At 33.2% G+C, this 15,314-nt stretch overlaps 2 protein-coding genes across 3 annotated transcripts; one reads left to right on the top strand and one right to left on the bottom strand.

Annotated features, from left to right (window-relative positions):
• The first annotated feature begins 1,340 nt into the window (after positions 1-1,340).
• Positions 1,341-7,550, top strand: LOC123229472 (queuine tRNA-ribosyltransferase accessory subunit 2-like). Of its 2 annotated transcripts, none has more exons than XM_044655296.1 (10): positions 1,341-1,605; positions 3,172-3,346; positions 3,432-3,590; positions 3,827-3,932; positions 4,025-4,095; positions 5,210-5,261; positions 5,950-5,998; positions 6,096-6,233; positions 7,031-7,150; positions 7,244-7,550. In XM_044655296.1, exons 1-10 carry the CDS (start codon positions 1,406-1,408, stop codon positions 7,368-7,370), a joined length of 1,197 nt encoding a protein of 398 aa, XP_044511231.1. In that variant the 5' UTR covers positions 1,341-1,405; the 3' UTR covers positions 7,371-7,550. The 2 variants fall into 2 exon arrangements, with proteins under 2 accessions (XP_044511231.1, XP_044511233.1); XM_044655298.1 differs by having other exon boundaries at positions 1,342-1,605; positions 3,827-3,920.
• Positions 7,551-7,620: 70 nt separating this feature from the next.
• On the bottom strand, positions 7,621-13,220 carry LOC123229473. Its single transcript, XM_044655299.1, has 10 exons — positions 12,946-13,220; positions 11,806-11,844; positions 11,474-11,591; positions 11,212-11,273; positions 10,298-10,365; positions 9,992-10,041; positions 9,299-9,368; positions 8,975-9,098; positions 7,958-8,074; positions 7,621-7,843 (listed from the first exon to the last, which is right to left on the bottom strand). The coding sequence occupies exons 1-10, from the start codon at positions 13,165-13,167 to the stop codon at positions 7,745-7,747; spliced, it is 969 nt and encodes a 322-aa protein (XP_044511234.1). The 5' UTR covers positions 13,168-13,220; the 3' UTR covers positions 7,621-7,744.
• Positions 13,221-15,314: the final 2,094 nt, after the last annotated feature.

Here is a 15,314-nt window from a genome sequence, read left to right as displayed (position 1 = left end):
ATTAGAGGTTGAAATGACGATTTTTGGTTGGAAAATGGGTTAGATCTGTCGACGCTACGGTAATCTCTCACAGACACCCGTGGTGGTGGGGTGGGGTGGGGTGGTGTGGGGTGGGGGTGAATTTAACATTTTCAAAATTTTAGAAGGAGGGGGAAGAGGGGGAGATCCATGGGGGTTTGTGGAAAATTTTACATTGAAGTGTGGGGCAGTCCGTGAAAACGTGGGTTGGGTGGAAATTGACTTTTTTTAAATTATAAGGCCTGTAAGAGACAGACTTTGAACGATCATAACTTTTGATCTGGGAGAAGTTACGACGCTTATAATATACCAACACAAAGCTCGTTTCGAGCTCTATAATAACAATTAGCTTTGCCAGTTGCACCCAATTTGGAAGCCCAAATAAAACTGTTTCAATGTGTATTATATAGTTTTTTTGTTTTACCAAATTTAGAATTTTCGGTTTTTATGATTTTGAGCTTGTTTGTGATCGGACTAGACTGTTTTGATATATAGTTTTCAAATTTAACATAAGTCTTTTTAGTTTTGTCCTTTTTAGACATGTTTTACGATATAATGACGAAATTTCAGATCGATTTTTCAGTTTTCTCGTTCCTAAGAACGTGTAGTTTTCAAAATTTAGATATGTTTTTTTAGATTTTTGAATGATTTTTTTATTATTGACATTCTAAGGTATTTCAATATATCTATTTATTTTTAATATATTATTTAAATCTTTTATATATTGTATATTATCAAAATGCCCTCCATATTTTTCTAACATTACCCCTAAATTATTATTAAATATCTAAATGCGCCCTTTTTATGACATACAAACTAGATTTAACAATTAAAATTAAGTTTTGAGTTAAAATTCATATAAATACTTTTTTTTATGAATTGATTTTTTCGATTCGAATTCAGAAATATAAATTTCTTCCTTCTAAACGAACCCGAAGTAATTGATATTAAATAAAAATGAGAGTGAAAGTGAGTGTTTAAATGATATGAAAAGTGTATGTAATGAGAGTGAGAGTGACAAAGTTTATATAAATATGGTGAAGGGTAATTTTGATATTTAAAAAAAAATATAGGGTATTTGTGCTTAGAAATAAAAAAAATGAGCATTTTTGGTTAATAAAAAGGTAAAATAGCCACTTAATTTAATTTCCCTTTATAATATGTCCATTTTAGAATTAAATATTTATATATTATTTTCAATTTTTTTTGAATCAATAGCAAACAACCACATGAAGTCAAGGTCAACCGTCCTAAAGACGTCTCTTAGTCATCTGTATGAGGGTTTTCATCAAAATTACGAAAACACCAATGTTTTATTTCTAAATTTACATCTCTCGAAATAATAGGGTTGCCCTGTAGCTTCTTCAATCTAAAGCTGACAACCATCATGAAATTCGTTGTGAAAGCATGGAGCAACGGTAAAGCCAGAACAGGATTACTTCAGTTGAGCAACTGCCCCAGCTCCATCGAAACGCCGTCGCTTCTTCTCTCCACACGCAAAGGCCTCCCACTCTTTATCTCACCCGACCTCCTTCCCTCTCTTCCTTCTCCCGATTCTCATCTTTTGCAGTTTAGCCCCCTTCATTTGTGAGTATCTTATGAAATATTCTCGTGTTATTTTTTGGAGAGAATTACGTATTTGTTGACTGTGGGTGTTTTCTGGCATGCCTCTCTTCAGATGTTTGGAAATGTTTGAATTTGTATGCATATAACTTGTTTGTGTTTTGGCTAGTGCGATGCAGTTAACTTGTTGGAAAATGTTGAAAAGCCCAATCCACATACTTATCTATTACTCACTTATATTGTGTTTATTAGATAAGAGACTTTTAGTCTCCGACACCCCGCTCAAGTGAAACCATCTAGGGTGCTAGACCCATTATTTGGTTCAACCAGTTTTTGACTGAATGCGTTGTCATTTGTATCTTTGAACAAGTTAGAGTATTAAACTAGTCGTTTGACTTGTGCTTTGATATTATATCGAAATACATATTGAATATATAAGTGTAGAGATTGAAACTTATATGATACAAAACCAATTAGTTTGGGTTAAAATCTAATCATACACTTATATATCAATCACTTATATTGCATTTATTAGATATGAGACTTTTAGTCTCCAACAAAAAAGAATTATATCGTGGATTACCAGTAAAAATGACAAATTGGGAAGATTTTGAGGTTCATGTGTGAAGAATGAGTCCCATGGTATAACAGTGAAGAAATGAAGCTCTATTTTGCCTTGTTCATTATTTATTGGTTAAATTTATTAGTTTTTAAAGATGGTGTATTAAAAATAAATATGAATTTCGGTAGTTTACATATTTGTTTGTAAGAGTTGAGTTTATCTTTGCATTTGAGTTGAAAAATGGATGGATACGTAACTATGCAACTACAATTAGTTTGATTAACTTGTTATATAAGAATTAAGTTGTGGATTAACGGTCAAAGATAAGAACTTGGAAAGCTCTTGTGGTTCTTGTGTGATGCTTGAGTCCCAGCTCAAGACAAGAATTATAACTGAACTTATTTTATGCTCTAGTTGCTGGCTTATAATTTTATTAGTTTAGCGTTTGGGTTAAGACAGTGTTTTGTATAATTTATAAATGTAAATTTAGCTTGCTAGATAGTAGATTTGTCGGTGAAAATTTTCTGCATTTTTCAATGATTTGGTAATGGCTTTTAGATGAATGCATATTTTACTATTGAAAGGGATTCTAGGTTGTTGCATTGGTAGACTGTTGAAGTTTACATGTGAAGTTTGAGTCATGAATACAGAACAAGTTAGATTAAGGAAGCATTTAACATATATGTCAAGATCTGGCATTGGGTGGCTCAGTACAATATTTTTGGTGCTTGTCTTCTCGATAGGATTCTTCTAATGCATAGGGTGGTTAATTATGCATTTGAGTTTTTGGCTAGTTTTTTTTTTTTTTTATCTCCTTTGCTTCTTCAATAGGATGCTTATTTCTTATTGTTTCTTTGTTCTCATTATTAGTACTTAATTCATGTGTGTTAATTTCCATATCCATCAACTTCCTCTGTTCTGTAATTTTTTTTTTTGCTGAGGGAGCCAAAGGTTTCCACAGAGGGAGAAAAGAGTTGTGGGGTTGTATAAGTTACCATTTTGCTGAACTGTGTGATTCCATGTTGTAGCTTGGAAGTTCCTTCCCCAAAATCGATATCAAATATTGGAGGACTCCACCAGATGCTTGGTTTGCATGAATATGGGTTTGCAGCTGTGCCACGGGATTCTATTCAATGCCTTCCAGAATGTGATAGCACTAATAAAATGGGAGCATCTTTTGAGACACCTTGCGGTCGTCGTTTGGTAAATTATTTCTTTCTCTTGGTCTCTATTCCTTTCTACACTTAAGATTACCTCTTTAAATATTTATAATGCATTATGATTGCAGATTAAACCTGCAGAGTATATAGAACTGATTTCTTCTATGAGGCCAAATTTATGGACCACTTTGGCTGATGAAGTACCTGCATGGGTATCTGATAAGAGAAATAAAACCTCAGTGGACAGAACTGTGAAATGGCTTGATGAGTGCATTGCAAAGAGTCCGGTAAAAGTTGCACATATTTGTACCTTCCAGCATTAATAACTATTTTTATTTGACACCTATGTTAATAATTCAATGATGGGTGATTTTTTTTCTGTTCTTTCCTTTCCAATCCTTCTTTTTCCTTGAAATTCTAATTTACTATTCTTGATACATTGTTTGAACTTTTAGCTTTATCGGAAAGTTTGGTGTGTCAATGATTTGTGGATGGTGGTGTGTAGTAACTTAAAAAAGTTCAGGCAGGTGGAGCTGTTTTTGGGTCCATTGTTGGTGGGTCCAATGTTGAAGAACGGCAGCGATGTGCTCAAGAGGTGGCCATGAGAAATGTCTCTGGTATTTGCATGAGTGAGATCCTTTATATATTTTCACAAAACAGCAAATCAACCGTCAGTATCAATCAATTCATCTGACATTCTGGGATGGAAATCTTATTGCAGGTTATTGGATTGGAGGCTTTGGGCTTGGAGAGAGCATGGATGAGCGCCCTTCTCTCCTAAATGCTGTCACTGTAAATCTCCCTTCCCATAAAATGGAAGCTTTAAGTCTTCCTTTCCTTGGAAAAAGGCCATTAATTTCATTATTTATATGTTCTTGACTGAAATCATTGGCTTTGCTTGAATGAGTTAAACATAACTTGGTTGCCAGTCAGTTAACAAATTATCGGCCAACAATTTGGAGTAAGCATGTGTATGGTGATTGCTGTTTAGCTGGCTATGATGTCACAACAAAAGCATGTTTGTTTTGTGAAAATCGTAAGCTCATCTAATATAGGAATGAAATCATTTCTAATTCCTTTATCAGTGGGAGGACTAAAAGCTTCATGTTTATTAACAAACAGCTGTTGGTTTTTCCATGAAGTTTCATAGCAATACATGCTGCATATTAAGGGATGAAACAAATCAATCATCTTTGATTTATATGACTTCTGTGTCTGTCAAAATATTTTATTTATTTGTAACTAGCTGCTGGAAATATAATACAGCCTTGTTTGCATTCTAATTTTTCAATATTAAAAAATATTTTCCTAATGCAAGGTTAGAAGGAACCATAGAAAGGATTTACTTTTTTCCTAGGTATGTATGCAAGCATGGAAACAGTTTCTTGGAACTCATAGAAAGGTTATCTACAAACTTGTTGATTACGCTTATGTAATTTTTCAAAGTATGGAAGCCTATAAGAACATGGTTATTGTACTGGTAATTTAGAGTATAAAAAAGGTTGTGCAAGTGATATAAATGAAAGGAAAAAAACTATTCTAGTAGAACAAAGCAGTAGAGACAGAGTAGAAATGTAGAAGAAATTATAGTCTTGGAATGGTAAAGTTGATAGAAATGAAGGTTAAAACTATTGTAGTAGAACAAAGCAGTGGAGACAGAGCAGAAATGTAGAAAAAATTATAGTCTTGTGATGATAAAGTTGCTCACATCAATGCTCCAGTTATGGCACAAACAAAATGGAGAATATCACTATTAACTGTGAAAAAGTGACCTCCCCTTTTTCCAATCATTGATACATCCTACTAAGTTGGTTCTTATAATATCTTGTTTTCTTGTACAGAGCCACCTTTTTCCTTTTGCTGTATTAATATAGTTCCTCGATGATTGTTCCACTCCTTATCTCAGGATAAATTACCAGAGGAAAGGCCACGTCTTATTTCTGGGCTTGGACTACCAGGTATATAGTCTGCTGTTTATTTTGTTCTTGGTTATTTCTTTTTAACAAGCACAGAATTCTTGACTATCAGGATTCTATGGTTTGCCTTGTTCCCTCTTTAGGACTTGATGAATTTGTTAGAGAAGCTAGATATTTGTATGTATCATATAAAGATAAAAAAAGTTCATCTAACATTTAATTTTAAAACTTTGCTGCAACTGGCACAACATGAATGTAGAATTTTTCTTAACAGCTGGTTCATAATTGTAGTATTTGAGTACTTCTTTTATTTCACAGAGGTTCAGATTCCCAAAGATGACAATCTATTTGAAAATTTTTGGAAATGGTCAAGAATTTCATCTGGAGAGATAACAAACAGCAGAAAAAGACATATGGTGTTTGATTTACAATAAAAACTTCATAATGTGTGCTCATATTTTTCTGACTGGATATCTTTGGGAAAATGTAAATATTGATTTATGTGTCGCCACACACACACGCGCGCGCGCCCATGTATATATGTCTTTTGATTACAAATCAGATATCATTTTTTCAATGAAAAATTATGTGAATTTTCTCTAGTGCTCTTACAAATGACCAAATAAAAGAGACCTATAGAAAGATTGACAATGAAGATAGATTTTTACACTTCAACAATGAGGCAACAAAAAGTCCATTTACTCATGATTTAAAAGTTGTCTTCTTACAGAGGAGATATTGCAGGGTGTTGCTGCTGGAGTGGACCTTTTTGACTCTGTGTATGTAGTTTGTCACACTACATATCCTTTTCTGAGGTTTCTCCCCTCGTGGAGAATATATTAGTAAAAGTTTATGCATCAAATTATTGTTTTGCAGTTATATATACCATCTTACATTGGGAGGCTTTGCACTTATCTTCCCACTGGATACAATGGAGAAAAACCTGTATGATTTCCAATCAACTGATAAAGGAAGTGACGGGACAAAGATTAATCTAAAAGCAACATTGTACAGGTGAATGATTTGATCTCTTCTTGGTGGCAATGATCATGATTTTTATTAATATCTTATCCTGCGTTCTATTTATTATGTTTCTTGATTCATTAGACTCCTATTTCCTTGTTATCATTACTTTCTTGATTTTGTGGTTGCTTTAAGAAGTTCTGAGTAGATATGAACACAACAGAAATATGACTTCTGTAACAATGTTCCATTTATGTAATTAAATTAGTTACTAGTCCTTAATATGGAATAATTGTTCAGCAGAAAGTTAATTTTTGGTATTAAGGTTTCAAATTCACTGATTTTAGGTTGTCCTCCTGTCGGTGATTCTATCAGATGGAACAGTACAAAGGCATGCAACTCTATTAAGCATTTATAAATTGAAGTCATATTTACTCTATTCGTCCATTGAATAATTCACTTTTTTAAGAAGCCAACAAAATGCCTGCTTGCAGCATATTAAATTGTTGTATTGTTAATATACGTTTTGTTTTATTTTATTTTATTTTCTTATGAAATCTAGCCCCGAATTTAGTCATACCATTGTATTTCATGTTTTATGATCTTTTCTTTTCCTTTAATACTTGGAAAATCACTGTAAATTTGAAGTTGAATGTTAACAAATACTTTTTCATAATTTTTTATTTTTTAATAAAGTTAGTTTGAAGAACATGCATCGGATGTTTTTAGTTGATTTATTTGTATGTATATGTGTGTGTATGTATGGTAACCACATCCGATATCTTTTAGCAATCGAATCACTTGAACAATATTCTCATGGCTTCTCTTTATGGTATTTTTCATTCCAGGAAAGATTCTACTCCCATCCTAGAGGGTTGCAGCTGCTATACGTGTATGAATCATACAAAAGCCTACATCAATCACCTTCTCAATGTGCATGAAATGTTGGCTCAGATTCTACTAGAAATGTATGAATTTCTTTGGTCCCTTGTAGTTTAAAATTTCAGTATTCTAAATGACAACAAATTTAAAGAATTGAGAGTTTTTCTTCAACTTTGCAGACATAATACTCATCACTATCTAGGCTTTTTCCATTCAATAAGAGAAGCAATAAAGGAAGGCAAATTCGAACAATTCCAAAAGAAGTTTGTTCAAAGTAGGCATGATCATCTTGCTGCCAGTGTATGAGCTTTCTTTCAAATACGACAGTGGTTTCTATTACGGCAATTTTGTATTCTGAGAGGCAGAGGGCAGAAATTAGTTCTTCCTCAAGTCATTTTTTGTTCACCAATTTATATACTTATGAATTACTTGTGCTGTCAACATATTATATTGCCATTTATTTAAACTCAGTTTTTTTTTTCCTCATTTATTTACTTTTTGTTCAGGGCATAGTACTCCTATGTTAACTTCCAGAACTGAGCCATTCACCCAAATGTAGGGCAAACTGGAAATTTGTAGCCATTCTAAATTAAAGGGCTCAATTTACCACAATAATCTCTACTGTCATCATCCTGAAGATTTTGCTTGCAGGTTAAAGGCTTTAACAGATTGAAGTCAAATTATACAACGGCCACAGAGTATGTCTGGAACAAATATGATAAGATGTTCCTGTAGTCGCTGATTTGAGTTCCAGTGTTTGGATCAATCAGATAAGGTACCTGGAAAAGAACAAGAAGATTTCCATGCAATGATTTAGGCTGAAGATGTTTGTTCATGGCAACAAAAGAAATATATGTGACGGAAAATTAAGTGAAATGATGCTAAAATCTAACCTCTTTGGATCCAGAGACTTCAAGGAGTAACTTTGCTCTGGAAGAGCCTTCTCCAATGTTTTGAAGAATGTAAGGAAGCTCTAGTTCACATAGTGCCTCGCGCGCAATTCGTGCATACTGCAAAGAAGTTGAAAGGAGGAGAATGGGAAGAACATCATACACAACATAAAGAACAAGAACCATGATGAAAGTATGGTTGACACTCCTGCACTATCAAATCTTGCATGGTTATCTTGATCATGTGCAGACAACAATAAACTAAGGAAAAGTTCATTTAAAGATATAAAGTTTTTCAAAATATCGCCCATATCAAAAAGGACCAAGCTCATTAAATTAAGAGTATCACACGTCCATATATTATATGTGATGCTGTGTCTCAAAATTTCAAGAAAAAAGCTACAGATAATCAGGTGTAAGGACTTTTCTTTTTGAACACTGTATGATGCCATCGAAACTGAAGTACACGGCCAAAAGGACCTTGGTCTGAAGTACGAATTATGCCTAATTTCTAGCTTTCTACTGTATCCAATTTTCTCTTAGTTTCAGAAACTTCATCCACCATTATGTTCTATTTCCGTAAATATTTTTTTTTAGCTCTTTTGCCACTAGATAACAATATTTAGTAGATATTAACTATGAGCTGCTGTTGCAAGTTTCTGGCAACAATTTCTTTGTCTTTCAACAAATTTTAAAGCCATCAGAGTAACAACTCTTTCAACCCTAATTAAGCTATGCCAAAGACTTCAGTCACCATCAAATACCTATAAAGACCCCCATTTATTGATGTTAATTCACAATCAAACAATGAAGAGACTAAAACCCAAACAGAATGTGCAAGAAAGAGACCTACACAATATTGGGAATTAGACCATTTCTTACTGAATTATCCCCTTTTAGGTCAATTTCAGTAGAATGAATTTGTTAAAAATAAAATTGAAGAGTACAATAAGCAGGGCAGGCATAAAGAGTCTTTTTTTTTTCCATATAAATAAAACCTAAACAGGAAACATAAATTACCGGATTGTTCTCATAAGAGAAAAGTTCCAACTTTTTGGGTGGTGGGTCTGCCCTCGCCTTTTCCCATAGTGTCATACCTCTACCCGCTCGTAGAAGTGTTGGCATCCATCCTGTGATCAATGTGCTGCACGATATATTGAGCAAGAGAGAAATAGTTGAGTTAAAGAAGAGCCAAACCAAATTCTTAAACCAATAATCAACCAAACAATAATATGCCCATCCTAACTGATAAATTCGTGCAAGAAAACTCTCATTAATAAATAACTTTACTGAGAATAGATGATGCCTAGCATACATGATATGATGATTCTTGAGCTAAATTACCTTTCCAAAAGTCCAACCGAAGGGCTTCTTCCTTTACCATATTGCTGAAATAGGTAGTTCACAATATCACCTATTAAGAAAAGGGTAAAAGAGCATTTAATAGAAGATTGAAATGTGATCAAGCTAGGTTAAGAGAAAATCAACAGAGGATAGAGTCCTAGAAATGACATTTCTTTCTTCACCAATACTCAAGAATATGCATGAAAGATGAGGAAAATAAATACAAAAAAGAAATTGAAAATTCAGTTTTATAATCAATGAATTTGATCTAAACCACATGTTAATAACAATATCATCAATATAAGTTCTCTTACATAAGATACTGTACAAATTCAAGCACCACCTATCCACATCATTATCTTCCATAGCAACTAGAATTTCAACTACATTCTTTACTAAATCAAATTATGTTCATACTCGAAAGTCTGGTAATCCAATAGTAAACTCAAATCACCATGTATAAGAGCTTTGCTAAGCCAGGAACACTTGGAATTAACAACTGCTTCACTATATTTTCTTTCTTGCCCATGCTCCTACTCTCTAAAATGTCATCCACAACATTTTGTTTCTGAAATGTAATGACCACTACATATTTGAAATATGACATAAAATACCCTTTCCTAAGCCAATCTCAAGGAATTATTAACAGTACTGGAAACATACATGAATGTGAAAATCAACTTCATCACTTACCACTTTCATACATTGAAATACCAGTATTTGGATCGACCAGGAAAGGAAACCTGCAAGAGAATTTTAAAATTGTGCACACTATGCAGAAAAATAGAAGCGATTTGAGAGAGAATGCTTTAAAAGTGCTAGTGATCTTTTCATAAATAACCCTTAGAATGAGGTCAAGGAAATAAAATTACTAAAGAAGGTCAAATAATCAGTTTATATTATTATCAAAAACCAAAATTCGGCATATAAGATAACCAAGAACATAAATTCAATGAGGGATAGCTTTAAAGTTACAGTCCAAAGAACAGAATTACATACTGCTCTTTCCCACCAGATCTTCTGACCATTTCTCTATGTCTAACAGAACCTTTTGGACAAGGATAGACCTGTCCAGAAACCAAATAAGCTGACATCAGAGAACTTAATGACTAGTATGCAAAAGAGTAATGAACTAAATTGTCAATGAGAGCATGCATAATGAATAAAACATATCATATACCAACCATATACCTACGTACAGATAAATGTATATTTATTTAACAATGTAAACTTATAGTTCTAACACCATTTCAGAGTTCACTGGACACAGCTCTAAGTAGCAGTACTGGATGATTTTTGGTCAACTAGATGAAAGATATTTGATATCACAGGGCATCAAATTGTGTTCTGGCTAAATCACTCTGCACTTAGCATGTTAATGGTTTAAGTAGAAGAAGAGAGACAGTATTATTTCTGGTGGTTCTTGTGGCATTTCAGCTGAAACGTAATTACTATATAGGTGAGCACCACGTTTGCTATGGAATTGTGCAAGGAAAGTAGGTTATCTTAGTTCTTGCTCTACGTTGTTGCCTTAATCTTCTTTAAAATAGTGTGATAAATACTCTCCTGTTCAGTTAATTTTCTGTTTTTCGAAGTCTCGATGAATGCTAGTTAGACCTACTAGGTCACAACTTACCTTCTTAAATGAATCATGATGTTATGCTGCTAAGTTAATCAGTTGGGACTTACACACTGTGACACCTGCTTAACAGCCGTACATATATTATCCTCTAAGAATCATTCAAGTTTGGTGTAATAGGCCTCTTTGTTTCCTAGCCACAAGTACTTCTAGAAATCTATTTGACAAGCATAAAGAAAGGAAAAATATTAAACCGGAAAATTCATTGCCAGAATATTTGTAAATTAAAAGAAATATCAGATTTGTGGTTACATTTTCAGTCCCATTTACTCACCTCCACAGAAAGATCTAGCTCAGTCAAGGCCTCTCTAACCCTCCGACAAAAGGGGCAAGCCTCTGTTAAAAATATATTAGGAGCCATATCTAGGTCAAAAAATCTATGATGGTTCATTACATTTCAATTGAATTAAATCATATTGTATATAATATACTCCATATTTATAGCTAATATAAACAAATGTACTTTTTTCATCTCTCATGTACAAGAGGAAGGGAAGAGGTGAGGAGTATAGCCTGGCTAATCAAAAGAAGTATACCAAATTCATAAAGTTGCAAATTCAAGGGAGGATTTAAACTCTCGCTATGTGATCCCTCTGATAGTGATCTTGATCCCCATGGTAATCTTGCCAAAGTTGATAAAGAAGATGTTGCTGCCTACTATATAACAACAGAAATAGAGGCATCAGGAAGACAGGATCTGCTGAATGGTAAATTTTTTCAGAAATTAAAGCCTCCTAGAATAATTGAATAAAGATACATTTGAACGAATGTAAAGCAACCCTACCCCCAGGCTCCCCTGTGAAGACACAAACTAATAGTATTATCTTCTACCACATACAAACTATCGAAGCAAGCATAAGGAAATCACCTCCAATGTGTAATTTCGCTCACGAGAAGGATCCCCTCCCTGCAATAACAAGGAAAAAAAAAGAAGCAAGGGACAATTAGGGCCAGCAGGTAATTTTAAAGGATCACAGTATACACGAGCACTAGAATAAAATAATTTTAATACAATCCCAAGGAACATGAAGCATAAGGGGGTTCCTATGAACATTTGGAATTGCTTTTGTCATAATTAATTAATATCGCGCATAATATCTACAGTAAAAACTAACATCAGACATGGTAGGATAATATCCATAAAGTAGTAGATCCACGATAGGCAAGATACTATCTGGAGCCATCCAAGTGGTCACAGAAATAAAATTTCAAGCAGAGCAATGACAGCTGAATAAATCTACCCCAGCTGCACTCTAGTTCCTTAAACAAAACAGCACACTAGCCCAAGACATTGTTTGACCCAAAAAGAACCCAGAACATCAAGAAGAAAGCTCCTTGGAGTGAAGTTGATGCTTACTTGTGTTGTTTTATAAATTTTACTATGTAATTTCAAAAAAATATCCTATGTGAGACACTTAATACCCGGCTACCTCTATTCAATTTTGTATTCCAAATAATGAAGAATCATAACCTTAAATTTCCAGGGTAATGCTATTCTTTAAAATTCATAAAAAAGACCTATGCCACAACAATTTCTACTGCAGTTGGCTCTGCAACAAAGAGCTTAAACAAAAAGCATTACTTATCAAGTAATTGATTGAGGCACTAAACGAGGTCATAGGTATATACACATTTGTAACTGCCGCTAATATAATGAATATAATACATTACAAGTTATCGCTGTCGTACTAGGCTTTTAATATCAAATAAAAGACACACTTTGCAAAAAAAAAAAAAAAAAAATTAAAGCTTTAGGAAAAAAAGATCAACAACTATGAAAAATAGGAGTAATTTTTGGCCAAGAATTCTAAATTTATCATAATCACCACATGAATGATGAAACTTTCAGTAAGAGCACTTAATCAGTTAATAACATTCGCAGGAAATAAAAAGTACTAACATCCAGTTTCTAAGTACACCAACTATTAGGATTCTAAAAATTAGACACATATGTAGTAACTTTCACACAAAACCAGTAAAAGAGAAGTTGAATATGGAAGAAACTTACGGAGAAAAGCTTAAGCAACGGGCAGAGGAAAGACAAGAAAGAAGATGAAGATGAAGATGAAGTTGAAACATTTACTTGGGGGGAGGTATCTGTATCAGATTTTGCATAGATTCTGATTCTGTGAGATACCCGGTTGCCGTTTCTAGGAAATGTACGAGAAAATGGAGAGAAAGTGTGAGGCTGGGTTACGGTAGAGAGGACAAGTGATTGAGAAGATGACATGGTTTCGAGTGGTCCAAGTTGCCCACCGATAAATTCTTACGCTTTAATGGATTGGCCAAACGACTATGTCCCACCCAAGGTTTGATGATTTCTCAAGTTCCCACCCTTTAACTATGGAAACATCAAACACCTACCCATGACAGGTTAGATTTAACAAAATCCTAACGGTGGTAAATTTAATCTCATTTTCCCCCCTAAAAGTTTAAAAACTAACATTTTTTCCCTAAGCTAAGTTTGAAATAATCGCATTCCCCCCCCTAGGGTTTGAAAATATCGTATTTCCCCCCTAGGGTTTATCTCTTCGACACCATTACCGGCCGTCTTCCCCTCCCGACTGTTTCTCTTCCACCGACGGCCGCCCTAAACTCTTGCACTACTCATCCGATGCAGAGATAAGTAGTCTAGGAAGAGAAATCGTCTTCCCAAACGACTTATCTGATGACGACGATCACATTTTCTTCATCGTAGTTGGAAGATGAAGACGAAGATTAAACCCGATCACAGTTGGAAGATGAAGACGACGACGACTGGGAAGACGAAGAACTTCGTCTTCCCCGACGAAGTTCTTCGTCTTCCACGGTTTCTCCGACTCCAATGGGGGGTCCAAATGGGAGGAAAGAGATCGCCGGAAGGAGAGGATGCTTCGGGAGGGAGAGATTGTCGGCAATGGAGCCGGAGATGTCGCCGGAGATTTCAAAAAGAAATCCTAGGGTGAAACTGCGATTTTTTAAAACTTAGGCTGGGGGAAAATTTTAGTTTTTAAAGTTTAGGGGGGCAAAATAGATTCTATTTAAGTTTATTTTTAATATTATAGAGAAAATGACAATTTTACCCTTGCCACCGTTAGAGTTTTGTTAAATCTAACCGGCCATGGGTGGGTGTTTGGTGTTTCCATAGTTAAAGGGTGAAAACTTGAGAGAACATCAAACCTTCGGCGGGAAATAGTCATTTGGCCTAATGGATTTCTTGTACTGTAATATCCCTACCAAGACCAGTACCAGTGGCTACAATTTTTGCCCAAAAATTATAATCCCTCTAAAAATTTTTATATTATTTGGTTAAACTGCTTTAAATTATGAAATTGTTTGTTTATAACAATTTTTGGTTGTATAATTTAAGAAAAAAAAAATTATAATCTGATAAACCCTACTCTATCAAGTTCTTTCGGAAAAAAAAAAAAAAACACAACAAAGTATCCATGTTTTTCTTACGTATTTATTTATTAGAATTTTTTAGCTCTTGAATTTTATTTTCTTTCAAATTTAATTGGCCAAATGTATCTCCGACCCAAGTTTCAATAAAATGATGAATTCTTACTCTTTATGTTTTAAAAAATGAAATTCTTATTTATTATCCACTTTTCTTAATAAATTATATTATATATTTTTTAAAATAATTATTTTGCTTTATAAAACTATTAATAACATTTAATATAAATATCAAAAATATAAATATATTCTTAATATTTCAAAAATTTATAACTTAAATCCTTTAAAAATATTAAAATTTAAAACTCTAGTTAACATTAAAAAGTTATGTTTTGTTTGAACTTTTTGGTGTGTAAATGTTATTTTAAAACTATTGAAAGACATATCGAATTTTTAAAAATTTTTAAAAACACCTCTAAATGTTTTTCAAATTTCTTAAACCTCCTAATAATTTTTTAACATTTATAATATTTTCAAAAATTACATTTATCTCCCAAACATACATTGTTTTAAAAGGAAAATATATAATAGGTTAATATATATAAAATGCCCTTTATGCTTTTCATTTCATTGAATTTACTAAAAGAAGTGGAGGATGGGTAGAAATTTGGTTTTCTAAAACTTAAAAATGGAAATTCATCATTTCAGCAAACCTTAGGTAGGCAATATTTTTTTGCCAATTTATTTAGACAAAAAGATATAACATATGAATAAAATGTCTAGCATGTTACACATAAAAAGTTCATTTACATAAACTATTTTTGTCTAAATTATAATATGACAGGATTCACCGATATTTCATTCTTCTTATATAAACTTTTAAGTGATGTTTGTTAATTTATTTATAATTAAATAACGTTAAATGAATATAGATTAGAGAAAATTTTTATAATATATTCATTTGTAATTTGTTAATACATAATAATAAATATTAAGTAT

This window comes from Mangifera indica, chromosome 11 (assembly GCF_011075055.1).
Source record: "Mangifera indica cultivar Alphonso chromosome 11, CATAS_Mindica_2.1, whole genome shotgun sequence".
NCBI classification, from domain to species: domain Eukaryota; kingdom Viridiplantae; phylum Streptophyta; class Magnoliopsida; order Sapindales; family Anacardiaceae; genus Mangifera; species Mangifera indica.
This window is presented reverse-complemented; position numbering and strand designations above follow the sequence as displayed.

Excerpts from the sequence above, each read along its gene's own strand:
- LOC123229472 (XM_044655296.1), top strand. The coding sequence starts at position 1,406 with ATGAAATTCGTTGTGAAAGCATGGAGCAACGGTAAAGCCAGAACAGGA. Across the intron at positions 3,347-3,431 it reads CACCTTGCGGTCGTCGTTTG|ATTAAACCTGCAGAGTATAT; the intron begins GTAAATTATTTC and ends TTATGATTGCAG. Across the intron at positions 3,591-3,826 it reads AGTGCATTGCAAAGAGTCCG|GCAGGTGGAGCTGTTTTTGG; the intron begins GTAAAAGTTGCA and ends AAAAAAGTTCAG.
- LOC123229473 (XM_044655299.1), bottom strand. The coding sequence starts at position 13,167 with ATGTCATCTTCTCAATCACTTGTCCTCTCTACCGTAACCCAGCCTCAC. Across the intron at positions 8,075-8,974 it reads TCTCTTATGAGAACAATCCG|TATGCACGAATTGCGCGCGA; the intron begins GTAATTTATGTT and ends ACTTCTTTGCAG. Across the intron at positions 7,844-7,957 it reads AAGTCTCTGGATCCAAAGAG|GTACCTTATCTGATTGATCC; the intron begins GTTAGATTTTAG and ends GTTCTTTTCCAG.